Source organism: Rhamphochromis longiceps, linkage group LG13, assembly GCF_057381845.1.
Source record: "Rhamphochromis longiceps isolate RC_006_pf linkage group LG13, R_longiceps_female_GT1.1, whole genome shotgun sequence".
Taxonomy (NCBI): Eukaryota; Metazoa; Chordata; class Actinopteri; order Cichliformes; family Cichlidae; genus Rhamphochromis; species Rhamphochromis longiceps.
In genome coordinates, this window is record NC_140569.1 from 29,507,015 (window position 1) to 29,533,587 (window position 26,573).

A 26,573-nucleotide genomic window follows, 5' to 3' on the forward strand; every position below is an offset into this window, starting at 1 on the left:
TTTTATTAAACTTCCTGGTGATCATGAAATGGAGAGACGAGCATCGCACATATGGAAATCAGACATGTTAATAGTTTGTTTTTGTTTTCTTTTACATCATTTTTTTGCCCTTTTTAAAAGAGAAACATTATAACTAAGCCCAAAAGTGATACATTCTAGCAAATTGGAAAAGTGGAAGAAAATGGATGGATGGCTAAATTGTATATACATTTAAATACTGTATGTGTTTCAAACGTAATATTCAGTACTGTGCAAAAGTCTCGAGTCAACCCTTAATTCTTTTTATAGTTTGCTTCTAATGAGCTGACCTTTTAAGGTGGTGTTGAGGCATCTTTTTCAGGCTGTTTTTTTTCCCCCACTCAAACGTTTTTTTGTTAGTTTGTTTGTTAAGCCACTTAAAAGTGACCTGTTAATCATTCGAGCATAAAACTGGACCCAGGATGAACCACTGTTGTATCTACACAGAACAGACAACCTGGCAGAGAACCGATTTTACATGTCTGTCACCAAAATGCAAAATTTGTTCCCATTTCTTTGGCTGATTTTATGAAAACTGTTAAAGACAACATTTAGACAGAGGAAATCAGGAGAGAGACCAACAGCTGTCTGATTCATTCAGGTGTCCGACTCCAATTAACTGAAATCCTCTGCAGTATTACGCTGTCTATTATTCTCCTGACATACAGCCTTCTGTTCATGGCCCAAACGTTTAGCTGCCGATTGTCAGCAAAGGGAACTTTTCAAATCTCTTAGCCCAAACCTTGTGTTCCTGCCCCAGAAGTGGTTAAAGACTTGTCATCTGAGGCCACTACTAGAAAGCCTTCTTGACATAACTTTTACTGATTTGGAATCTTGTGTTCTTTATTTAGAAAACACTTTTTTGATGAATTTGCTTCCCTTCAGCTCTCAGTCAACAAATGTTCAGGCATCGATCTTCTAATGGTGCGCTCACTTTAGATCTGCCTCATCGTGTTTAGGATACAATTGATCCAGTGTCTGCCGGGCCCTTTTACAAACACTCAGTCTAATCAGGATTTAAAGCTGACAAAGCCCCTCTTCACTCTTTCTGACACTTTCACTTAGTTGTGATTAGAGCTGGGCGATAGAACGATAACGATATGTATCGCGATATAACTTTTACTCGATAGAGAAATTAAGCTATCGCGATAGACCTCGCCGCTCTTGTCCTCTTTAAAAAAAAAAAAAAAAAAAAAAAAAAAGGTCAGCCAATCCAAATTAAGTAGCGCAGAGCCGAACCAATCACAGCCGCAGCGTCACGTCGCGTGACTTGTTACGTACAGCACAAGTGCCAAGCCGCACGTGTGTTTGTTTGGGAAGCAGCCAGCGGGTAATGGAGCCAGCGCGTAATGGAGGAAATGAGTGTGCCGACTAGAAAAATCAACCGAGCGTGACCGAAGAGAAAACAGATGATGGTTCCAACGCCGGAGAGATTGTTGAACGGAAGAGCCATAGAAGTTCCGTAGTGTGAAGGTATTTCGGCTATTTCAAGTCTGACAAAAAACAGAGTAGCGTGCACTGTAAATTGTGCCGAAAGCAAGTCTGGAAATACAATAAACTGGTGCATGCGTCACACTGTGCGCCACGTTATTGTTTCGGTGAAATGAATTTCTACAATACTGTTACTGTTAATTCTACTCTCTGCAGTGTTTAAATGCTTACATATACACACAGTTACTGTCCCTCCACACATACGACTCGGTTCTGCTTCTATGCCCCAGCTTTGTTTACTTTTTCCCACCGAGGCTTCTAGACTTCTGATTGGCCAACATTTCTGCACGGTTAGGAATCTAGCGCCACCTGCTGCTTTGGCATGTTCATAGCAGCGTTTTCCTTCATTTCTGCCTTTATGTGTGGACGGGATTATTTTTTAAAACGAAAACGGAAAATCTCTGTTTTCAAAAATACCCGTGTACGTGTGGACGTAGCCTCAGTCTCTGACTGGAAGCGCTAATTCGTCATTCGGCTTTTGTCAGACTAAAGTAACTGTTAAAACTGTTTGAAAAGCTCAGCTATACAACAAGGAGAGATTGAGAATTTCCTTTTAGTTCTCAGTTTATTTGATATTGACAAAAGTTAGTCAATTTTGTCTGTTCTTCTGTAAAACAAACTAAGATTTATTTTTAGAATTAATATTTTGTTTCTAAGTGGAATTGACAATTTAGTCTGTTTCGTTTGTTCTATTTTGAAACTTAAACGCTTTAGCGGCTGCCTTTTGTGTAGTTTGCAATATTTGCCTTTATTTATCTGAAAAAGTCTCATGTTCCTTAAGTACATCTACCCTGTTGAACTTATTATGAGAAATAAATATTTAAATCAAAACAAGCTGCTGATTATTTCACATTTTACTTGTGAGCAACGGCACATTTAAATCTTACAAATATAGTTATTTGGCTTATATCGTGATAGATATCGTTATCGACTGAAATGAAAAAAACATATCGTGATATGAAAAAATCTCATATCGCCCAGCTCTAGTTGTGATGCTGTAATTTCTCGTCAGGTTACTTGCTGAGCAAATTTCTGCTGCAGACTTTAGCGACGCATCATTTCAAACAGGTGAGCAGTGCAGTAAATATGAAATCCTTTGATTTACATCAACAATCCTCTGATAGATTGATTAAATCAAGCAATTGCATAATTGTTTTTACCTTTACACAAAGTGTTCAACATAGTTACTGCTGCTAATCTCCCAATGTGATGTCAGATTTAGGGATAATGGTCAATATAAAAGAATAAAAGTGATCAGTATTATTATTCTGAGATGTGACGCTTCTGTTACCTAGCCTCTCATCTCACATATTTCTAAGGGGCAAAAGTGTACAAACCTTTGGTTTCAATGTAAGTTGTAGCAAAAACTGCAGCTAGTGTTTCTGCTAATAAAATCCTCTGTACAGAACACCTTGAACTCTTTTCTTGAGGTGATGATTTTGAGTGGAATCTTCCAGAACATTAACTTTAGTCTTTTTTTACCTTTTTTGCATGACTCACTTTCTCTTAAGAGTCACCTCACAGATATGCGTCTCGCTGTTTTCCTTTAGAACTTGCTGATATAGTTAAAAAATTAACTGTTCCTTCCCCGATGACTAGCTGTTGTTGAAATCTCCCAATTCTTTGAATCTTTGGGCTGAAGGAAGGACAATACTCGGTGTATCAATGCTCAATCAACAATCATTTATTTCCATACAATTCAACAGTCAGAGCATTACAACGTCCGGACGGGAGAGATGCTACCAGAGGGTCAGGCACATGTCTCAAAATGGTGACGGGTTGCTCAGCTTTTTATAGTCTCTAGTGGCCCCCAGCTAGTCGTAAAAGCCAAAACATCACATTTTTTCTCTGTTACAGCGCCTAAGTTATGACCTCGGCAGTTGTTTCTCTGCTTTCTGTAAGGTGGGGGTGTGGAATGTGGTCTATCTATCTCCCCTGTCTTTAGACACAGAGTCTCCTGCTTACAACCTTCTCTTCATGATTCAACAATTAAGCATGTCAAGAAAACAGTGTAACACATTCCCAGCAGATCAAGGATACAGAGTGATGCACATTTATCTAATGAACTAATATGTGAATATGTTCTGTTAACTCAAAAGTATAATGAGAACTACACTACATACAGCTCACACACTCTATATTAAAGGGTATAATGTGATCTACAGCAGTATTCTAATTCAACTACTTTGATTACATATATAAGGTAACATATAATAACAGAATAATCTAATAATTCCCCCTTTTGATCTCTGAAAGAGATCACTTACAACATGCACTCCAGGGTCGCAAGGTCCAGGTTTTCTTGATCCTGAGGCCCTCTGTCCCCCTTTAACGGGTGGACCATATGTGGGATGACCTCTGTGTTCACGCAGTTCAGATGCAAGCAAAGTTAGATTTACAACCATAACAGCAGTTACAGATGACTCTCCCATCACTCCCCAATTCTCCCACAGCTTTATTTTGGTGCTCCAGTTTTCCACTCCCATTTTAATGCCACCTTATACCTTTCAAATGTACTTAGACTAGAACCTCTGTCTAAGGAGCTTTTAACCTTTATTTTTATTGCTGCAGCTACCAGTGTCTTCCAGTTGGGTGATTCTCAGCTTCTTTCTTCGACCTCCGGGGTTAGACCACCCTTTAGTCATTGCACAGTTCTGGGGATTATTCTGCCCCGATTTCAAACAAGGATCTGTGTGTTTTGGGTTCACCGGCGTGTCCCCCTTTTTGCCAAGAGCCTCTTGAACCTCGTTGGTCTGGTGTTCCTGGTTTTCGCCAACCCCTTCATGGTTATTGCTGTGTTTGTGGGATCCATCTTCTCCAGGAGCCCAAACGTCATGACACTTGACCCCAGTTGCTGTCTCGGCAGTCCCTACATCTGTCCCTGCTGTGAAGGGTCCTCACATCTCCGTGTCCCCGTCTGGTGTCTCTTCCTTTCTCTGCAAGAGACAGAAAACCAAAACACCTCTCTCCCTAGCCTTGATAATCTAATATTGTTATCCATTGTTGTTCTAATGATTCAAATTTGGTTTAAAATATTATGTTCAGGACCTATTCTAATCATAATCTATGTGTGTGTAAAAGAAATCAAAAATTAGTGAACCCTTTCTAAGTCTAACACATTATAAGCTTAAGTTTTACCATAGCTAAATTATTAAACACAGAAATAACGTCATAAGATGTTCATAAAACCATTGTTTGATGTTCGGACTCAACTTCCCCCTTTTTGACACACTCCCATGTGTCAATTCATTGGAGCTAGACAATTAAAAGAGAAGGTTGGTGACATCATATCTCAGAAAGTATCAGAAATTCTTCTCTCGAGTACCGTTGCTCCAGCCTTGTCATCCCTGAGGATCTTCGATCCCGAAAATGTCCCTTCTCCTCATGTAATAAAGTCTGTCATCCTTCCATGCCCTGGTAACTGGTCCATCCAGAGCTGTAACATTTTGAAATGTACATACAACAAGCCAAACCACACCTTGGTCACACCAACCCTTTTCTGCCCTGAAGATGTCCAACACCATCTTAGTCTGGACCAGGGTTGTAATAGTTTTGCAATTTTCATCAGTTTTAATCAGTTTTTACCAATTCTTTGCTAGTTTAGTTTAGTTTTTATTTTCTGAAAATCCTTAGTTTCAATTTAGTTTTATTTGTGTTTTGCAAAAATTAAGTGTAACAAAATCCCAGTTCCATCATATCAGTCATGCTCTTCTGGTTATCCTTGGGTGTTGAGACTAATAACTATTAACTCTTGCCGCACCGTGTGGTCCTAATTTTGGTTCAAGTGAATTGATAACCTTTTGAAGGCGATTGTTTCACACCTTTATTTAGATGTCCCAGTCCTGTTGTCTCGGGATACATCACGCTGCCTTATCTGGGGTTAGCTGTTTTCTGGGGATGCGGGTTGAGTGGGTGAGCTCTTCAAGGAGGGGGAGTGTGCTCCCCCTGATGAGGTCTTCTAGGTAAGCTAGGTTAACCTTCTTGTGTGAGCTTTTCAAGTGCACTTTAAGGTTAGTGGGACTTTTAGTTTTATAAATGTCCCTCATGACCCCCTGATGACCCAGTATTTCATTTTTGCACACTGTAGTACACATTTTAGTTTTTGCTTGTAGCTCACATACTCTACTTGCCACTCCTCTAAGTCCTGATGTTTCTTAGAGAGGGCAACAGTACCTTTAAAATTATATCACACGTGTGGGGGTGTGGCCTTGCCAGTTGTTTTGCCCACCTTTTCAAAATGGCTGGCGTGCCCACAAGCACATTTCATGGAAAAAGAAAGGTAAGCTTGATATTTACATTTAAAATGTTTTGTTAAACTCAGATTTTTATTTTATTCTTTTTGCAAGTACCCCTCCTCGGTGGCGAGAAACTGTTGGTGTGGTCAAGTGGGTGCTCTAGAAACAAACGCTCAGGACAGAACAGTTATCAGTCATGTACTTCCTACAAATTTTGCATATGTTTTATTTCATATTGATCCTCTGAGTGTAATGGTACATTTTAATTTGAATTTATCCAAACTAAACACAATATTTTCTTTATTTACTTTGCTCTTGTTCTTTTTCAGTACCACATCCTATCAAATGTCCCTGTCGATTATATTCTACATTTAATAACTTACTATTTCAAGTGAGAACCTAAATCACGTGGACCAATGTTTATTATTGCATATCTCTATTCTGAATGTGGCCAGTCATTCATAGGTATTGTTCAATTTTGGCGATTTTCCTCTATAAAATTTAATTGACTTTTTACAGTGGCCTGCTATGGTTAATAATAACATATTCCAGTCATGAGTGGTATCAAAAGTCTTCTCCACTGTAGCATTTGGCATTCCCAATAATATAACATGATACCTTAATCAAAACACAGCTAATATAGCACAGTTTTCTTAATGCAAACATCGGTAACTCAAAATCAGCAACCACAGTGTTAAGTCTGCAGTTCATACTTATGTGAAGCTAGAGTCTCCTCCTCCAGTCTCTCTTATCCTCCTGCTCCTGAAAAAACAAAACAAAGCGAAGCATCCACCCTTCTCTTGTCGGCTGGGTGAATTGTTTATGAATTGTTTATTGGCATTTACTAATCCTAAAGTTGGTGCAGTCATTGTCTCAGTATCAAGTCAGTCAAAACTTTTAGTCGTCAGTCCATCACAGTCCATTCACATGCATACCTCCATACACATTCATACCAGATGTTGCTGATAATGGAGTCTCACCTATTCGAGCCTCCATCACCAGCAAGATGACGTCATCATTTTAAAGGAAAACAATTCCTTGTTGTTTTTTGGGCCGGATTGACTCGGTGCAATCCTTTTAGACTCAGAACTTCTCAGTGTTCCCTATAAGTGAATTTCTCCCAAGCCAATTACAATCATGGAGAAGCACACTTTGCAACTGTTTTTGTAAGAATATTTCATAGCGCTTTAAATTTCAATCTTTCAGGCCTGGTTTAAAGAGCTGATTGTTAAATCATAAACTCACAAAATATCAACATATCACCACCGGTGGATCACACCTCTCAGATTTTCTTATCTCAGTGCACTGTAACAAAACGAAAACAGACATAACCAACAAAACACTAATAACAATAACACAAACTAGGGCCCGTTGCAGACATGTCCAAGCATAAAACTATCCCTCTCTCGCTTACGAGAAAGAACACAAGCCAAAGCTCACTGATAACATCAAGCTAGCGCTAAGCAAAACCAAAAAATCAACCAGAAATTCACAGGAACGTTTTGCTTCCTGCCGGGACAATATTGTGTGGGAATGAGAACCTCAGGTGCCATAACACCTTTTGTTCCTCCTTGAATTAAAACTCAATCACAGAAAATGCCGTACTCCGACCTAAAACTTACACTATTAATTCATCATTTTCACTCTGTGCCACTGTTCCTCATCAGGGCTGTGTGAAGCACAGCAAAGAATTCAGTCAAGGCCTTGAGCCATAAACAGACATCACGCACAGACATTGTTTTCATAACCAAACCGTTTTAGAGCTTATTCCTAAAATCTACATAAATGCCTTCTAGGTGACATATAACACATTCTAAGTATTTAATGGCTCCTCATAAAAATTATGCATTGGGATGTTTGTGTGCAGCATTTTGCATATCCGCATAAGCAAAGCATTCTTCATTGCATCAGCGTGTGTGTGTGTGTGTGTGTGTATGTGGATCACTTCTCAGTGAATCAGCATTCCAATGTGTGTGTGTGTGTGTGTGTGTGTGTGTGTGTGTGTGTGTGTGTGTGTGTGTGTGTGTGTGTCATTTCTCACTCACTCAACGAGTGCACGTGTTCATGTGTGTATTTCACTTCATTCTGAATCTGTGTGTTTGGAGACGTGTGTGTGTGTGTGTGTGTGTGTGTGTGTGTGTGTGTGTGTTTCTCTTCATTCTGAGTCAGTGCATGTAGATGTGTGTGTTTGTGTGGGTGTTTGTGTTCATCACTTTCCTGTTCTGGTGTTCTGGGTAAACCACGGCCTGAAGCATGCCCTGGGGTCCTGCCCCCCTCCTTTTCAGTTTGTTTGCGACCATTGCTGCTGCTGCTGCTCAAAATTCAGTCCGTCCTGGTTCTGACCCCAATTGGGGCAGTCCTTTCTCCAGTGTCGATGTTCACCGCAGGTGAAACCTGCATCTTCTTCTGTGTTTTTGTCCATTCTGAGGTGCCTTCTGTCCTCAGTTACTCCTCTTGTCTCGGTCACGCCCTTTTTCGCCACCCGATCATCCGTGTTGGTCCATCACTGTCCTGCACAGTGTGAATGCAAAGTTATCAAGGTCAGCATTCTTTCGCTCGGCCTTACTTTTCATTCGGGCTTGGCGGGCGTCTCATCACAGCTCTGTCAGCTGACGCAGTCTGGGAATTTTCCCCCGTGTAGTGAAACGGGCCTTAGGTTTAGTGCTCTCCGTCTCGGCTGCATGAGATCACATTCCTGCAGGTCTGTTGACATTCTCAGGTCGTTGTTGTGGGTCCAGCTGTTGCAGCATTTGGTCAGTGTCACGTATGGGGGAGAGCAGGAGTCCAGTCAGCCTCGGCTTTCAGGGCCGGCAAAGCAGCCTGTAATTAAATATGTATAGAAAAAACAAAACAAAACAAAAACAAACGAAAAACAAAAACAAACGAACAGGAAAATGATGTTGTGTTGGCTGTGTTATTCAGAGGGGAGACAACGGGGCCAGGCCCTGTGTCAGCCTTCTCTCCCCCTTTTTTTTGTTTTTTCTCTCCCGATATAATCAACTCCTAACCCACCAAGTTGACAGGACAACACCGGTACATGTTAAAATTCTTAAGATCATGTTTAAAAGCCCAAAAAAGGAATTTTCTTTCATTCAGTAATCACTTTTATTAATCAATCAACAGAAAACATGTCACAATTTGAATCTTTTAACCACTAAATTTGTTGTGTCTTGCCTGGTTGGTTAGACCAGTGTTCCTTTTTTAGTTAAATTGTTGTCCTGCAACCCAGAGGGTTTCTTTGTCAGTAATGTATAGACTTCATCATTTAAGTATGTTAATTTTTCTTTAACCTTGCTGGAAAATCTTCACGTGTTCATGAGTGTAAGCTGTTTCTTCATTGCGTGTATGTGCATTTGTATAAAAGCAGGTTAATTTTATCTTTTCTCAAACTAGGCGTTACCTTAACAGGAGCCTTTCTCTCAGATTTCTCTGCTTGTGTGTGTTTTTGTTTCACCTTTTTGTTGTGATGCTCCGGACGCCTTCCCAACCTCCACAAGTCCGTTGGCCCCAATTTTATGTGTTAAAACTTCTCTTAATTCCTCCTCTAATTCTCTCCTCGCTGCTGTCTTTTTCACAGCTGCTGATTCGTGCTGGGTGTGGTTCCCATTACCTATAATTTTGCTTCGGCCGCTGTGCTTGTGGGGGCAGTTGGTCCAGGTCCGCAGCTTCCTGTATTAACACACTAAGAGATTTATTTAATTTCATTTTCATCACTGTTAAACAGATAAGCAGGCAACCCGCCTACCTTGACAGCGTAAACTGTACGCCAGTCTCCCAACACATTCCTCTCTCTACTCCTCCATAATTCTCCACTGCACACCTCTTACTATCTCTCCTTTTTATTTTTATTACACCACAGAGTAATACACCCAATTATGCCCGTCTATCTCTATGTGGCTCCAAATTCCCTCTTTATTTAATTTCACACTCGTCAGGGGACAGGCACACAACAATTTCAACCACTGAAACGAGGAATTCAACCTTTTTATTTCTTTACTAATCTAGACTCAACCTTTGTTCGCAAAATGTGTCTTGTTCTAGTCCGGAATAAATGTGAACCCGTGATTACACGGCCGTTCCAGTGTTATTTCCGTAGCTATGCGGGGGCCCTCACCTCCCCAAGTCACCACCTCGGCACCCGGACGCCGCCGGTCCTGCCCGCGCGTCCACGAACAGGAGGGTCGCCACTCCATAGGCAAAATGTTCCACAGGTACACTAGGCATCAACCTTTGATCCTAAAATGTGTATTTGCTCTAATGTCCTCCTAATCAAACACATCAACCGTCACTGTCACTGTGTTCAGACTTCACACACACAAAAAGCACACTCAGAGCGCGCCTCACCCACGGCCAGAGCGCGCCTTACACACACAGCGCGTTACACCATCAGTGTGACACACAGAGAGCGCCTCTCATCAGCAGAAATTTGCACAGAAACCTCTGAGCTCAACTGTTAGATCTTCTTAAAGCACACTGCACCATAGACCAAAATACCCCTTTCTCTGCGCTTATGACCGCCACAACGGGGCAAAGTCGCATCATAAAAGTGATGCTTGCATCCCCGAAGTTATACCTGACATCATAAACCAGGTTTTGCTCTATGTACTTAAAATTTTACTTTGTATTATGACCGCAGCCCTTAAAACTCGACTGACGCCACAAACCACCGTCAAAACCTCTATCCAATGTACTAAAACTAGCACCAACCACTACTGCACTTCACGGCCGCACCACCGGAACACGCCGTATCATAAACCAAACCTACGGACGTGTTTCGCTCTCGCGTTGCCAGCGTTCAACTGCACCGTGAAGCCAGCATCTGCTTTTCCTTAAATCAACTTCTATTTCATAGCCGGCAAAAGCCAGGACGTCACTGACACCATAAACAAAATAAACAAACCTCGACTTCAATGTACTGGACTAATGGCCGCGTCTTCAGAAGAAATTCTAACGTATTATTGCTACAGAAGCCAGTATTAGACAAAATTAAATGTGGAAGGTAAAGTGGCTGCAACTAGTCCAACGTAGTATGTTATTAGTATCTCGGTAGAAGCAGTTTACTGCAACTAGTCCAACGTAGTATGTTATTAGTATCTCGGTAGAAGCAGTTTACTGCAACTAGTCCAACGTAGTATGTTATTAGTATCTCGGTAGAAGCAGTTTATTTAACACACTGGAATTCAGCCTCAACTTATGTTGTTAGTATCTTGCGCCAAAAACCAGACACCGACAAATTTACTGTGAAAATACATGTGACTCAGCGAACAGATTAATTTGGAAAGCCCAATATGCACATTTGGTATTTATAATACAACAGGCTGTGCTTACCTTTCTGTTTTAGGCCGGCCTTCTGTTCACTTTGCCCCACGATCTCACCAAAGGCCAAATCTACACCTCCTCAGCACACCAAAGATCCGGGTCACACGGCACCAAGTTGTTGAAATCTCCCAATTCTTTGAATCTTTGGGCTGAAGGAAGGACAATACTCGGTGTATCAATGCTCAATCAACAATCATTTATTTCCATACAATTCAACAGTCAGAGCATTACAACGTCCGGACGGGAGAGATGCTACCAGAGGGTCAGGCACATGTCTCAAAATGGTGACGGGTTGCTCAGCTTTTTATAGTCTCTAGTGGCCCCCAGCTAGTCGTAAAAGCCAAAACATCACATTTTTTCTCTGTTACAGCGCCTAAGTTATGACCTCGGCAGTTGTTTCTCTGCTTTCTGTAAGGTGGGGGTGTGGAATGTGGTCTATCTATCTCCCCTGTCTTTAGACACAGAGTCTCCTGCTTACAACCTTCTCTTCATGATTCAACAATTAAGCATGTCAAGAAAACAGTGTAACACATTCCCAGCAGATCAAGGATACAGAGTGATGCACATTTATCTAATGAACTAATATGTGAATATGTTCTGTTAACTCAAAAGTATAATGAGAACTACACTACATACAGCTCACACACTCTATATTAAAGGGTATAATGTGATCTACAGCAGTATTCTAATTCAACTACTTTGATTACATATATAAGGTAACATATAATAACAGAATAATCTAATACTGTCCCTGCACGAATACAACACACAGGTTGAATCTGTTATACTTCTGTCGCCTCTGAGTTTTATAACATAGATAAGGTTCTTATGCTGCAATGAAGTGTTTTCTGTAACTCTAACGATTGTCGAATGAATCAAAAAGTTGTGTTTTGGTCAAAAAACCTTCTAACAGCCTCCTTGTGATTTTCACTGTCTTGTTGTTTCGTGTTATCCCAATGGTGGTCCCATGAGCATTGTACAGCTTGACTTTTACTTGCTCTTGGAGGGAGCAAGTCTTGCTTGTAGCTTAGTTTGGTACACTTTAGAGATGATTCCTGAACCTATAAAGATGGTTCTGTGTCCTGGTATACCCAGTGTGCCCAGGTCAGTTGTTGCTTAACCTTCAGATTGTTGTAGAAATGTTTTTGTAGCATCATGAGCAACATCAGCTCTTTTTCTGAAGCCAATGTAGCCTCGTTTCTTCAGGCAAAGAGTCTTTCTGAAATATATGTTGTGAAGACCAGATTTAAGAGATTGCTGTTCAACAAGTAAAGTACAGCTGATCATCATCCCACTAATTGAAAACAGCAGAAATAATTACATCTTATTATCGATTGCTCATCACTGAGGTTGACATTTTCCCAGTACATAAATTCTGTCAAATATTTCATTTTAATTTATCTAACAGGATTCTGTTTTTCTTTTAGCACATTGGGATGATCCGAATGTAGAAAATCTAAACGTTTCCTCCATCACTGAAACGTTGAATCTTGTGCTTCTGACAAATATAGACACAATTGTCTGTAGCATGCATTGGCACTGGCATCAGTACTGATGCTAGTCTATGTTAAGAGTTTTTTTTAATTGCTCACTCCTACAATCATCCACTTAACCTTGTTTCAAGGCTCTACATCAGCGTCTGCTTTTGATCCTGACACACATGCTGTAATTCTAGCAGCCTCCTGAGGTCATTGTCAATTAAAGATAAACATAAAGCTTTTGAACAGACAGGAACGTTCGTCACCACACATTATCTACATCTCTAATCTCAGTGTATTCAAGTTGACGACTATTCCACACAATACATATCATAAAGCTTATGAGTGCACGTTGTGAAAGTTTTTCTAGAAGCAGGTTTAACCAACTATCTTGAAATATCCTTGGATCCTTATTTTGGGGGATTATTAAATATTATTTAACAAAATCTCAGTTTCAGTAGTTGCTGGAACATAAAACGTGTATGCATACGACTTAAAAAAAACAAAACAAAAACAAGGATTGAAAAGACTTTTTCTTCTCCTGCAAGTTTTACTACTACTCCCACCTTTGCTGTGCAGAATTCCCGTGTACACTCGGTGCATGCTGTTTCTCTATGATGCGTCTCGTGTGGTGTGTGTGTGTGTGTAAGTATTTTCCACTTGGATACCTTTGTGCACGGCTTCAGTCCTTAACCCCGACCTTCAGAGCAGTGGAAGTCTTTATCCGGGACAAGTATGAGAGGAAAAAGTACTACAACAAAGAGGCTTCGGCCACAGCTCAAGTGAGTATCAACAACACTGTTTGTGTTTTACAGTTTGTGAGTGTATGTTATTGTTGTGGTTCCATGCAGCGCTGCCACAGTTGGAGGCGATTTCATGTAACCTCAGTGTGAGTGGTTGCTTGGTGGCTCTTTGATTGATGTGCTTAAGACAGAAAGCAACATAAATGTAAAATGACGGCTTTTCTGTCCCTTGAGCTTTGCTTTTTTTATTGGGAAACCTACCTTTTTCCCCTCTTTAATAAAAAAAAAAAAAAAAAAAAAAAGCTTTAACAGTAGCAAACACTGCATGCCAAAGTTTTCTTTAATCATGAAATAGGATTTTTTTTTCCATCCCTTTCCTTTTCCTGAGAAACCAATGATTTCTGAAAGGCTGAAACCTGCAACAAATAGTGTTTGGCAGCTGCCGTGTTTAAAGTTAAAATGTGTTACTCATCATGTTTGGCATCTTTTCCTCGCACAAGACTTGTGAATGCCTTCCAGTAGGAACTTTTCATGCCAGAACCTCAGTTTCTTTCAGTGCACTTATCTTTCACTCAGCCTAAAAAATTAGTTGGGTTTTTTTTTGTTTTTTTTAACTGCCACTGACCTTTTGTGCACTTTAATCTGTTGTAAAAAGGATGTTTGCTAAGCAAAAAATCTTTTTCAACCCAAACAATAGTCTTGCTGGATCCAATACAAAGAGTTGCTGAACACAGTTGGAGAATAACCTTTCAAAAACACTGTTATCTTCTCATACAGGTCTTTATCAGTAAGTAGATAAGTGTGTGTGTGTGTGTGTGTGTGTGTGTGTGTGTGTGTGTGTGTGTGTGTGTGTGTGTGTGTGTGTCGGTGTCACGACTGAAGCTCTGTGTGGGTGAAGGGAGAAAAAGGACATGATGGTGTAGGTGTGTTTGTGGGCGGATGAGTGCACATATCCTTGTCTTGTTTCCACAGAGATATCAGAGGTGCGTACATCTCTGCATGTTTCAGTGAGTGGGCTGTTTCTGTACTGTGAGTTACTCCGTGAAGGGCGGTGTGAAACTCCACAGAAATTGGTGTGATGCAGTCAGACTGTGTGTCTGTGTTCACATATGTATCACCTTGTATACTCCCAAAAAAAGGACAAAAAAAGGAGAGAACTGGCAGTTGTTATTATCCATAAACAACAACAGCACAAAATGTCTACATGCTTTCTGCAAAGTTACGAATTGTTAGGCTAACTTGTAACTAGCCATCTTTAGCAATTTAGCAACAGAAATAATCTCATAATTTTTGGACAGATTTGAATTAGCTAGTTAACGCTAGCTTACATGTCATGGTTTAGTGAAACACTAAAATTGGACTTTTCTTAACATCAATGCTTTTCATAGGCTCATGTTTTATGTTAGAATCTGACCAAAGTTGGATTTTAAGCAGAAATACCTGCCAAATTGTCAAAGTGTGCTAGAGTTTATTTTAAAGTTTCAAATGGTGGTGTCATAATGTATTACCTTTGATATACTGTATTTAACACACTGGGTAACTTTCATCGCTCTGCCTTTTCAAAGGCTATCCTCCTCCTGATGTATTTTGGTACTGAAGTAAGTATAATCTCAAATAACTTTAATTTCACTGGCTATTCAAAACAGCCCTAGAGCATGATGCTACCACTACCATGCTCGACAGTGGATATAGTGTTCTTAGGTTTGAAAACACACAATGAGTTGAATGTTTGTTTGAACTGATGATTTTGGAATCTGCAGTTGCTCAAAGAGACCCTCACACCTTGTGTAAATCTACAATTCTCCTTCGTAGATTCTCACTGAGTTCCTTGGAGTTTGCCATTGTTCTGAGTATTGGTCAGTTAAATTAGTGCTGTCAAACAAATCCTGTCTATGTCGGCAAAGAGAAATGCCCGTTTGTTGTCAGTTACAATTACTAACAAGAAGCTAATAATCAGTTTCCTTGTCAAGTTAAAGACATTGTAGAACCCTCAGCACCACTTATTCAAAGATCTAAGTCAGTGTATGTTTTTATTTGATCTTTGTGGATTAGAGAAAATCTAGTTCAAACTGTACAATCAATCTGCACTGAAAAAGAAATCATCAACAGCTCCATGACAATTTGTGCTGGTAAGTGTATGCATGTAAACTTTGGACCACAACTGAATACTGTATATCATCTATATTCAATACTGATGCTCATTTGGGTAACGCAAAGACATTAGATACTTTTCAAACTTCAGCAACTTCCACCAGCGTGCTATGTATGAGGTGTTTGTGTCGATATTCTGTGTTTGGTTGTCTTCAGCGGTGTTGCTTTGCATTATGGCCAAATATCTACACTTTAGTCTCGTCTGTCTAAAGGATTATCGGGTTGTAAACAAACCAAATGAGTATACGTTTTTATTTTATTTTATAGGTTTGGCTTGGAGTTGTGCGGGAAGAGTGTTGAAAGAATTTGGTCCAAGTGTTGTATCACTTCTGAAGGTTTCCTGCACTATTCTCACACTGGCACAGACATTACGTGCACTTTGTAGTAGAGAGCTCAGAAGGTTAAACTACCTGATCCAATGAACGACTTTAAAACTTTAGATCAGATTAAATCTGACATTTGCTGGTTCACATGCAGCGCTGTCAGGGAATGTCTAGAAAAATTCAGGCGTGCTGAGCCTATGTGATGAAAGCTTTCCAGCTGAGGCCGCTGAACTATTACTGCGTGAGCTTTTTTGTTAAATTTTTTAAGCCAATAGGTGAGAGGTGTAAAACAATGAAAGATGGAATATTAGACTAATAGATGCAGTCTGTCAAGGAAGTAAACTACCTAACTGAAGAACTACCATGTGGTTTTTGGATAAGCTCCATTTTTAAGGATCTGAATGATTTTTTGCAACAAAATAGTTTCTTTATTACATCAGCTAATTCATTTTTTTGTTCTACAACTCCTTTAAGGTAGATTTACATGATTCACATTTTTGAGTAATCCTTTTTTAACTTATGCCGGGCCTTGATACCTTCAGTTTAGAGTGCCCCCTTACTGATTTCCCATTTTTGTGTTTACATGTGTTATTTTTGTCTAATATTTACATTTGTTTGACAATCTGAAGCATTTAAGTCAGTCAAACATACAAAAATGGGAAATCAAGAAGGGGGCGAATGCTTTTTCACACCACTGTATCTATTAAACGTGCTTTTTTTAGCTCCTTTCCTGCCTCCTTTTAAGCCAACTTTCTTTTGATTGACTGCCTGTTTGAACAGCAGATGGGCGGGGCTTCTGAGCTCATAGTCAGAGCTGTGCGCCTGACATGACCATATTAGTTAAATCATTGACAGTAGACAAAGTCTGTGAAACTGTTAACTCTGAGCTTTGCCTCACAGGCAGTACTTGCAGATATGCTCACCTCTTTATTTAAAATTGAGTCCTGTCTGAAACAAAATAGATAAAAACAGAGAATCTGATGCGACAATTGTGGTGGACTGTGTGGAATTCAGAAGGATGCAATCTTTGCTGCAACAGCATCACATCCATCACCTGCACCTCCAGCATGCTGTTTAAAATACATAGATAAATAAAAACAATAATAATAATACAGTGTGATGATGCAACTGCAGTGACAGAATGACACAAAATGTTTCTGGGTGCTGTGTGTCCAGTCCATAAATCAAACCAGTGGATGCCTTAAAGTCATTCCAATACACGAGCACACATGTGCATACGCCAACTGTAGCTCAGGGTTACTGTAGCCCGCCCTCTCCTCTTCGTTCTCCATCTGCGCGAAACTGTTTAAAGTGATAATGAGTTGTTTTTAATAATTAATTTGCATATAAAAGCCAAGCCGTCTGCGTGGGTGGCAGAAACAGATCCTAGATCACAGTCTGGCTGCTGGCAATGCTTCAGAGAAAGCCAGAGACAACACAGAGTGTGTGAGAGAGGCAAGAGGCGAGTGGGACAAAGGGGGGAAAAATGCATAAACTGAGAAACAGAAGCGAATGAGGGAAACTTAGACATTGCAATGGAATAAATATGCACCAGAGGAAGCCTGCTGTGAACAAGCCAGTGTGAATTAAAGCACTGCTTGGTTTTTATATTTCAGAGTGTTTCCTTTGTGCTGAAACTTTTTGTTGTTCATTTTGTCTGCCTGCTGTCAGATTGAAGCCTCGCTAGTTTGAGTGAAGAGCGTTTTTGTAACGATTGAAATTGCTTTGTGTCATTTCTGTAATGTTATTATTACATCACAGTAATGACTCGAGGGCTTTGTATTTACAGATAAACACACTGTGAAGACGAAGGTTGCTTTACTTTGACAAATGTAAGGCTCATGTTGGCAGACATGAGGATGAGCAGCTGATGCTGTTCCACTTGTTTATGTGCCTTCTATCAGGCAAGGGACAAACTCAGGCTCAATACAGAACAAGCCAGCCATGATTTTTGTTTATTTTTTTTGTATATTAAAGGAGGTTGCTGTCCTGTTTCCAGATATGTAAGCATATAAGCTATGCTGCCGCAGAAGGAGGAGGCTTTCCCCAGGCAGCCCTTCCAAACAAGCCGTTCCTGATTGTACTGTCATGAACTTTTAACATTTAACATGCTGACTGAATCCGAGACGTGGCTCTTGAGTTTTTTGCAATTTGTCTGAGAATGTATGATCTGACCTTGGGGTGAATTGTCTGGGAAGATTGTGGCATTGTGTTGACACATACCTGGATATTGCAGACCAGCAAAGTGCCAGATTTTCTGCTTTTATTGAGGTGGTCACACTTGTTCCTGATCATCTATTCATGTTACATGCAGTTCGCTTATACTTATATTGGCTTATACTGCACACACATACACTGTGTGCACAATTATTAAAGTTGTATTTTTGAGCATTAATTTCATTATGGATCAAGGACAGTCAGTCCAAAATGTTAATGAACCTAAACCTGAATGTTTAAGAATGTAAAAGTGAATTATGCAATTAATTTTAAAAATGAACATTTTCCCATCTCACTAGTTTGTTTGCAAATGTTAAAGTGAGAATAATAAAACAACTCTCAGCCTCCCAGACACTGTTCAGAGAGGTGTACTGTTTCCCTACACTGTAAATCTCCCGTTTAAGCAAGGCCCACAGGTTCTCACGGGTTTAGGCCTCCTTCCTGACCTTTGGCCATGTCATTATCTTTTCATGCTGAAGGCGTTTACCTGCTACCCATGTACTGGAGTACTTCGATGCATGCGATGGAGCATTGTACTGCATAAAAATCATGGTCTTCTTAAAAGATGCAGACTTTTTCCTGTACCACTGCTTGTAGAAAGTGTCTTCTAAAAACTGGCAGTAGGTTTTGGAGTTGATTTTCGAGCCATCTTCACCCTGAAAAGGTCCAACCAGCTCATCTTTAATAATACCACCTCCACCTTGCTGGTGTCCGAGTCGAAGTGGAGCTCTGTGTCCATTATTGATGCAGCCACAGGCCCATCCATCTGGTCCATCAAGAGTCACTCTCATCTCATCAGTCTATAAAACCTTTGAAAAATCTGTCTTCAAATATTTCTTGGCCCAGTCTTCAGGTTTCGACTTGTGTGTTTTAACTGTTTACTCAGTGGAATCTGGTGGCTTTGAGACCAAGAAAGTGACTTCAGTAGTTGTCATAAAGGGCTGTCTGGTGTGTGTTTTTGCTGACCCTATCCACAGCTTTAGCTCTAACCTTCCTGTTAGCAGCGTGCTGTGGCTCTGTCCTTCACATTAAGTTGTGAGCAGTCCAGTTGTAGCTTAATGCTTAATAGTTATTTATTTGTAACATCTCAAGTGGAGAAAATTCTGACTTGTGAACTTGGAAGGTGGTCTGTTCTTCCAGGAGGCTAAAGGAATAGTAAGTGATAGTAAGTGACTTGACTTTACAGAACTTTACAAACATGTTTGACTTCAAAAGTACAAAAACCTTTGTCCTTGAGTTCAATATTAAAGTCTCCTGTTTGAACAACTGCGTTTCCATATTTGAAGCCAGATCTTCTGTTAGCAAGAGATGTGATACAACAGCTTCTTACCATTTCTGAAAGTCTGAGAGGGGGGAAAAAGAGATTGTGTAATGTCAAACAGCCTTGTTGATGCTTGCAAATCCTACTGCTTGAAGTTCTGTTTTTTTTTTTAACTTCTTTAGAAAGCCAGTAAAAAGAGAACTTGATAGAGTGCAGTGGTCTTTTGTCATCTCTGAATGCATGCATGCTTTTCCCCCTGCCTGAGTAGCATGCTCTCATTGTTCTGCTGTGAGTAAATTAGTTGGATTGTGTTTGTGTATAAACCACAAATGATTTCAGTGTTACTGGAATCAACAATCCATCAAAGTGCATCTTGCAAACCCTCGGTGATGAGCCCAGTGATTGGCCTAAAAATGTCACAAGAGAGCAGCGCGGTCGCCTTGGAGGAAGGCTGCTGATTTTTAACCTTATTTGCCTGTGTTAGTCATGAGTGTCCTCCCCGCAGTGTCCACAGTACTTACCAATGTTGTACATGTTCTAGCAGCTAGCTGTGGCAACCTAGTTAACTTCTGCCATGCTCTGACATGTTATTTTCTGACGTCAGTGAGCAGATGAGCTACGGGGAAGGTTAGACAGAGGTCGCTTTAAGTTTGTTTTTTTTTTTGGTTCAGGAGAACAACACAGATTTCTCATTTTGTGAAAAGGATGGGTTGACAATTACATTTGATTGCGGCTTACATTGCAGCTACTTGTTGTGCAATTTAAATACAGTAAGTCACTTTTACCTTTTCATTTAGCCAGCATACAGTAGACATTAAATCCACCTGAGGCAGAGATTGACCCGCTATTAAGGGTTTGCTATAGATGTGGCTGTTAGTAACATCAGAAATATGTAGAAGGTGACATTCAAAGTAGTCCCAAGGGTCCCAGTGGTCATAGCAGCAGTAGGAACTGCAACCCCCAAACAGGAAGAGTGGCTCCAGCATGACATCTGGAGTCTGTGTCCGGTAGCGTAGAGCAGAACTAATATGGGAATTTTTTTAAATGACAGTTTTTTTCCTATTTATGTTTGTCACACTTTATTGTTTCAGATGATCAAGGAGTTGTAAATATTAGACAAAGATAACACACGTAAACACAAAATGCAGTTTCTAAATGAATGTTTATTATTAAGGTGGACAAATCCAAACCTACATGGCCCTGTATTTTATTTCGGCATTAAACTATGGTTATGGTAGTGTGATGGTCTGGGGCTGTTTTGCTGCCTTAGCACCTGGGAGACCTGCTGTGGTGAATGGAGCCATAATTTCTGCTGTCTATCAAAACATCCTGAAGGGAGAATGTCAGTCCGAATGTCAATTTAGAAACTGCATTTTGTGTCTGAAGCATTTAATTGAAATCAGGAAGGGGACAAACACTTTTTCACAAAACTGTAGATACTTTTTATTTGGTGATTTAAAACCAAATATCTCCGTCCATCCATCAATCCATGTATCTTCCACTTATCTGGGGCCAGGTTGCAGGGGCAGCAGCCTGAGCAGTTGGGTCCTGTGTTGGGTCTGCCCTGGGGCCTCATCCCAGTAGGACATAACCAGAGCACCTCACCTAGGAAAGATCCTAGTCAGATACCTGCTCCACCTTAACTGGCTTCTTTAGCGTGGAGTGGCAGCAGTTCTTCTCTGAGCCCCTCTCGAAAGACTGAATTATTCACTCAGTCTCTAAGGGAGACGCCACAAACCTGGCTTTAGAATCTAATATTCCAGTATATTGGTCCAGTAGACTTGGATCAGCTGGTTGTTGTGTTTTGTGACATTCCAAGCATGTGCGTTGCCAGCAGGCAAGTTGCAAAAGGACCTGGTGGACAGACTATGCAACATCAACACTCATAACATGGCTGAAGGATGTTTCTCATGTTTCTTCTTTACTTTTTACATTTTTATTTATCAGTATTTCTAAATGCAGACAGTTATATATTGAGAAATGGCTAATATCAGCCAACAATACTGGACTGCAGGTAGCTCTGTTGAGCTCCATATGATACTGCATAAACTCAGTTTCCTCAGATTTTGTTGTCACAACTCTTTTCTGTTTATTTCATGTTAACATGATTTAATTGAACAAAAATCGTGTCATTCTTGAATCTTGAAAAATTGCACCACACTCAGAAACTATTTTTGCTACTGGATTAATTGTCGACTGTCAGACTTTCAAATTCTCACACTGAAAATGCTACATACAGATGAATAAAATCAACTTTCTGTAATTTAGTTCTTTTAGTTCCAAAGTGGGAGTTTTCTCACTGTAAAGACTTGAGTTCATTTTTGACTGTGTGCTCTGTGTTCTTGAACTTCGCCTGAATTGTTCCGTTTTTGGTAGTATTTCCACTATTTATTTTCTACAAAAATAGTTTATAGGTCTACTGTATAGAATTTAGGGGAGTGTCGTGGTCAAAATTGAATATAATATTTTAATATATTAGTGATTACATCCACTAATTAAATTACTTAAAAACAGGTCACTCCCTTACAGCTTTCTAGCCTTTTCTCTGTTGTCCAACCTCAGTAACCCCTACCAAAAATAGTTTTCTAGTTGGTATTCAGTTGGTTGCCGTTTCAGAATCAGAATCAGAATACTTTATTGATCCCTGGGGGAAATTATTATTTTTTTGTTACAGTGCTCCATTATAAACCAACATTAACAAGACAGACAATACGCCAAGTACGCGATCTTACTTCTAGGTGCTTGGTTCTTTAAATACTAATTAGCAAAATTAACAGGATGGTGAACCTGTGTAACTTTATTCAGTATTACATCAGGTTTCAATATGATATAGGGATGCAATGATGGTTGCATTCTCCAAGCCATGATCCAAAGAAATTACTGTCTATTTATTCAAATCATGGAAATTAAAAAAAGAAAAACCCCACATCAGCTCTTATCATCAGCAGTACCAAGCTAGCAGTGTTAGCCTTGAAAGCTGGGTATCTGCTGATTTATTTATTTATTTTTTCTTCATGTGTTTCATCACATGATTTAATGAGCCTAACTGCTCCAAGAACCTGCAAAGTCTCTGCTCATGAAAGCATGATTCAGTTCATGGTTATAAATAATCATCCTGATATTTGCCTGCTTGATGTTAGCCAGGTTCAAGATCGTCTGTGAATCTATGAACCAGACTGTAGTTTCAAGACATTTATCATCTCAACCTTTTAAACCCACAGTCTGGTTCAAGACACCGTTCTCAGACCAGTTAAATACTGAAGCTTGTCACTTGCATTACTTCAGCTCTTTTTGCTGAGAGAAAACACAATTCAATGCAACACTTTAAAAACACTTGAGGACCCTAATGGTGAGCTGAGTCTCGTGTTATGCTTCTTGAATGTGTGTGACAGATAATTGCAGCACTTAAAAAAACAGCATGTACACTCAAGCCACTAAATGGCTCAGTATTAAAAAAATGACACGTTAGGCGGCGCTCGAATATCGACCGTTGCAAAGATTTGCCAAGCACTTCAAAAGTGAACAGTTAGTAACACTCTCGTTCATATGATTTGATGTCCACAACTTTTGTCTAGTCTGAAAGCTGTTATCTCTTTGAGCTAGAACACCTGTTTATTCTCAGTGCACTGGTTATTATAAGGCAAAGTCTCTAAAATGAGAGAAAGAAAATCCCAACTGAGTTCATGCTGAACTCTGAGCAAGTATTTGGTGACTGGGGGGGAGGAAAAACTCAAGCTCAGAAGTTTCTTTCAGGTTAGTTTCAGAATATTGACAAAAATGCAGAAAAAACACATCCCTATACCTCATTTTTGAAGCTAGGTGAAGAAGAGAGGTGACCATCAGTGAGCAGCAGTATGGCTTCGTGCAGGGAAGATTACTCCAGGTGATGTTTGCTTTGAGAGATGGAGAAGGTCAGAAGGAGTGTTACTGTTTTCCTCGTTCTTCTTTGATCCTTTGCTCATACTGAGGCTGCTGGTTATCCACTTTATCTTTGTTACTGTGTTTAAAATTTCCATATTCATCTGTGTGATTGTGGTGGTGATTTAAGTTTCTTATGTTTGTTGGTACTAACCCCCTATTAGTTTACTTTGATGAACCTGGTCTGCGGTGAGAGGTTTCTACGTTAGTGACACTTGTGAGTGTGCACGCAACTGTTTTCCTGAATAATTGTGTGTTGCTCATGCGTGAAACGGACCGGCTCATTACTGGACATATGTGAGACTCACTGCCCGTTCACTTGTCAGGGCCAAGCGGGGGCCTGGCCCATCAATCAGTGCATCTCTAACCACAACACATAGCTCAAGGTCACTTAACAGACTGCTTTGTGAGAACACTGTGGAAGTGGATTAGAGCTCAAACAGCTAACACTATCCCTCGGCCTCCATAATTCTTGTTTTATTAGTCTCTGTGTAACTGTTCCACTTCTCTGCGGTAAGTGTTCTCTGTAAGAGTACAAATGAAGCTGTTAAAGGTCTGGCCAGCAGACAAATTTCAGTAAAGATGTTAAGCATTTTTCTCTCTCACTATCAGCACTCACCACACTAGAGAGCCAGACACTTCCATCGCTAAGTCCTAATATCTATTCAACCTCTGTTCATCCTCTTTCACCCAGTGCGTACTAGTCTTGTTATCTATCCTTTTTATATCCCCCCTCGCCCTCCCCTCCCTCTGCATCCCTTTAGCCTCACCCTCTTACCCTCCAGCCTCCTTTCTCTTTATCTTCATCATCAGTCCACCTGTGGCTGTTTAGTATTGACATCTCCAGCAGCATCAAAGTCAGAAGATGAGGAAGTTTTGAGAGAAATGTATAAAAAACAGCCTTAAAAGACATCAACAGAATGAGTTAGGGGGGTAGAAAATGCTCTGAATTCACATCTCAGCTGCGCTGCTTTCACCACCACAGGCAACAAGAGCAGTAGAAGGGGGAGGGAGGAGAACAGTTCTCTGTTCTGGCCTCAGAAAGACATACTGTAGTCAGCGTTACTTTCCACCCTGAGGTGGTTTAGGGAGCGGAGGAGGGGAGGATGGCACTGAGAAAGGAAGGAAGGTGGGTTGATGTTAGTGATGCAGTGTAACATCTTTTCTTGAAATGTATTTTTCCCAGGGAGTTAAATACTAAAGAGTGTTTTGGCGTGCATCACTTTAGCCTCATTTTAGCTTCCAACAAAACAAACCGTGTTGTGTGCAGGAGCTTAACAACAGTGTGCTGCTGGAACTTTGTAGCTTGGTTTGAGACAACAGGACTGACACCCACAGCTTTCTTTTCTTTCTTTCTGTTTTTTAAAAACTTGCTACTACGATTGAACCATGGAAGGTTTGTCTGATCATCAAGGTAGGATCACTTGAGCTCGGACCAAGAATTGGATTCAGGTCAGCTGTTCCTGGTAGCGTGAGTCAATTCACTCGCTTAATTAACAAAAATGGACAATTATAAATATACATTCAGCCAACCATCATTTTATAGTTCCACCTGTGATCCAGTACACTCCCAGGCATTGTGAGACATATAATCCCACAAGTTCTGGATCTTATTCTGTGCCTTCTCCCTGCTGGATGCGCCTAGAAAATTTCCAAAGGAAGGCCTCGAGCTTGCATGCAATCACATGCCCAAACCACCTTAACGGTCTCCTTTTGATGCAAAGAAACAGCTGCTCTACTCTGAACTCCACTGACACATACAAACTCTTCTTTCTGTTTGAATTCAGGTACACACTTTGCTATTTTGGATTCTCCAAGACAAAAAGAATAAAATATAAAAAAGAGTTGCGACATTATCTCTTTTTTTTCTTCCTTCATATCTTTGGTGCTTCATCTCACAGTGAGACAAGTTTCAAGCTGTCCTCGTAACAACAGGAATAAAATTCTGACAGTATCTCGATGTCTGTCAATGTGACTGCTACAGTCCTAATCAATTAATAGGAATGCAACAGATGGAAGCATTGTGTAAAACAAATTGAAGGTTGGTTGAAGTAACAGAAAGCTCAGTGTTTAGTTGGAAACATCACAAATTGTTTGGATGTGAATGCAAACTGTAAATTACAATCCAAACCTCCACCACAGCAGTCGGCCCACCTTTAATCCGCATGATCACAAGGTACTATTTTTACTTTGTAACAACAAATATGCACAGATGCCTGTGAAAATACAAAAATATGTAATAGTTGTAGTAGGATTCACATCTGAACCACCTGCAGCATCACATGGCATGCAGGATATTAAAAAAAGCAATGCAGTTATTTATACATGTGGAAAAGCAGCAGTATTTGGTTGAATAGTTTATTATTTATCCTGAAATGAGACGATGCATAATTATCCACAGAATCCCCAATGTAATGTTTATGAAAAAAAAGCTCTATATTCTTCTGGGGTCTCCAGAAATACATGTCCAAAATTTACTCTTTGTTTTTTTTGCAATTTTGAAATGAAGTGGCCACATCCTTGTTTTTTGAATTCTGGTCATTTTCTATCAGTGCGTCTGAAAGGCCTGCTGATTTAAATGGTTAAGAAAGTTAGTCTTTAAGATATAGTAATGTGTGATAGGAAAATGAGACGTACAAACATCCATGTGTCTGTGAAGGTTCTCAGTCATCCAGGTCATCGGAGTCTTTCTTGGAAAGAAAAGAGTCTGGACTTCTTTAAGTTTCTTGAAGACATTTCACCTCTCACCTGAGAAGCTTCTTTAGTTCTAAGAGCAACTGGTGGAGAGTCCCCCAAGAGAGTCATGAACCCCCTATTGATCCTCTACCTAATCACACGAGCCAAGGTGTGAAAACGGGTGTGGGTTTGGACAGAGAAGACAGATGGTTTGAAAGAGGAGTGAAAGAAGCCATCTATGTCCACTGTGAACAACCATCTTTGAACAGAGGCGGTGGCTTACGACACCCTCTGCCATCTATAATCCAGTTTTGAGATCCCTTCCCAGACACCTTAATGCCCACTCACCTCCTGGGCCATTTGACCTTAGGAAATCACATGATAGGGTGAGGCTAGGTGATTAGGTAGAGGATCAATACAGGGTCCATGACCCTCTTTGGGGACACTCCCTTAGGGCTTAAAATCTTTGACTCTCCACCAGTTGCTCTTAAAACTGAAGAAGCTTTTCGGGTGAGAAGTGAAACGTCTTCAAGAAACCTAAAGAAGTCCAGACGCTTTTTTCCCCCAAGCTCCTTAGACTACAAACATCCATGGAAGTTCAGTTTAGAAGTTCAGTTCTAACGATTTTGAAAGTCAATATTTTGTATGGCTTCCTTTTATTCTTCAGCACAGCCTGAACTCTGTGAGGCAACTTCAGGAATAGCTCTCCAGGCTTTATGAAGAGCATTCAAAGCTTTTTTCGG

At 40.2% G+C, this 26,573-nt stretch overlaps 1 protein-coding gene and 1 long non-coding RNA gene across 5 annotated transcripts in view; one reads left to right on the forward strand and one right to left on the reverse strand.

The window, feature by feature from the left end:
• LOC146656081 (stromal membrane-associated protein 1-like) overlaps nt 1-26,573 on the forward strand; it is a 159,122-nt gene that overhangs the window by 31,812 nt on the left and 100,737 nt on the right. For all 4 annotated transcript variants that reach the window (XM_085428971.1, XM_085428974.1, XM_085428976.1 and 1 more), the window contains exon 4: nt 13,248-13,323. In XM_085428971.1, the coding sequence (XP_085285097.1) occupies nt 13,248-13,323 (76 nt within the window). The remainder of the gene's footprint in view (nt 1-13,247; nt 13,324-26,573) is intronic.
• Nucleotides 7,657-11,158, reverse strand: LOC146656082 (uncharacterized). The gene is made up of 2 exons (XR_014914407.1): nt 10,995-11,158; nt 7,657-9,725 (listed from the first exon to the last, which is right to left on the reverse strand). It is a non-coding gene; the product is annotated as an uncharacterized LOC146656082 (long non-coding RNA).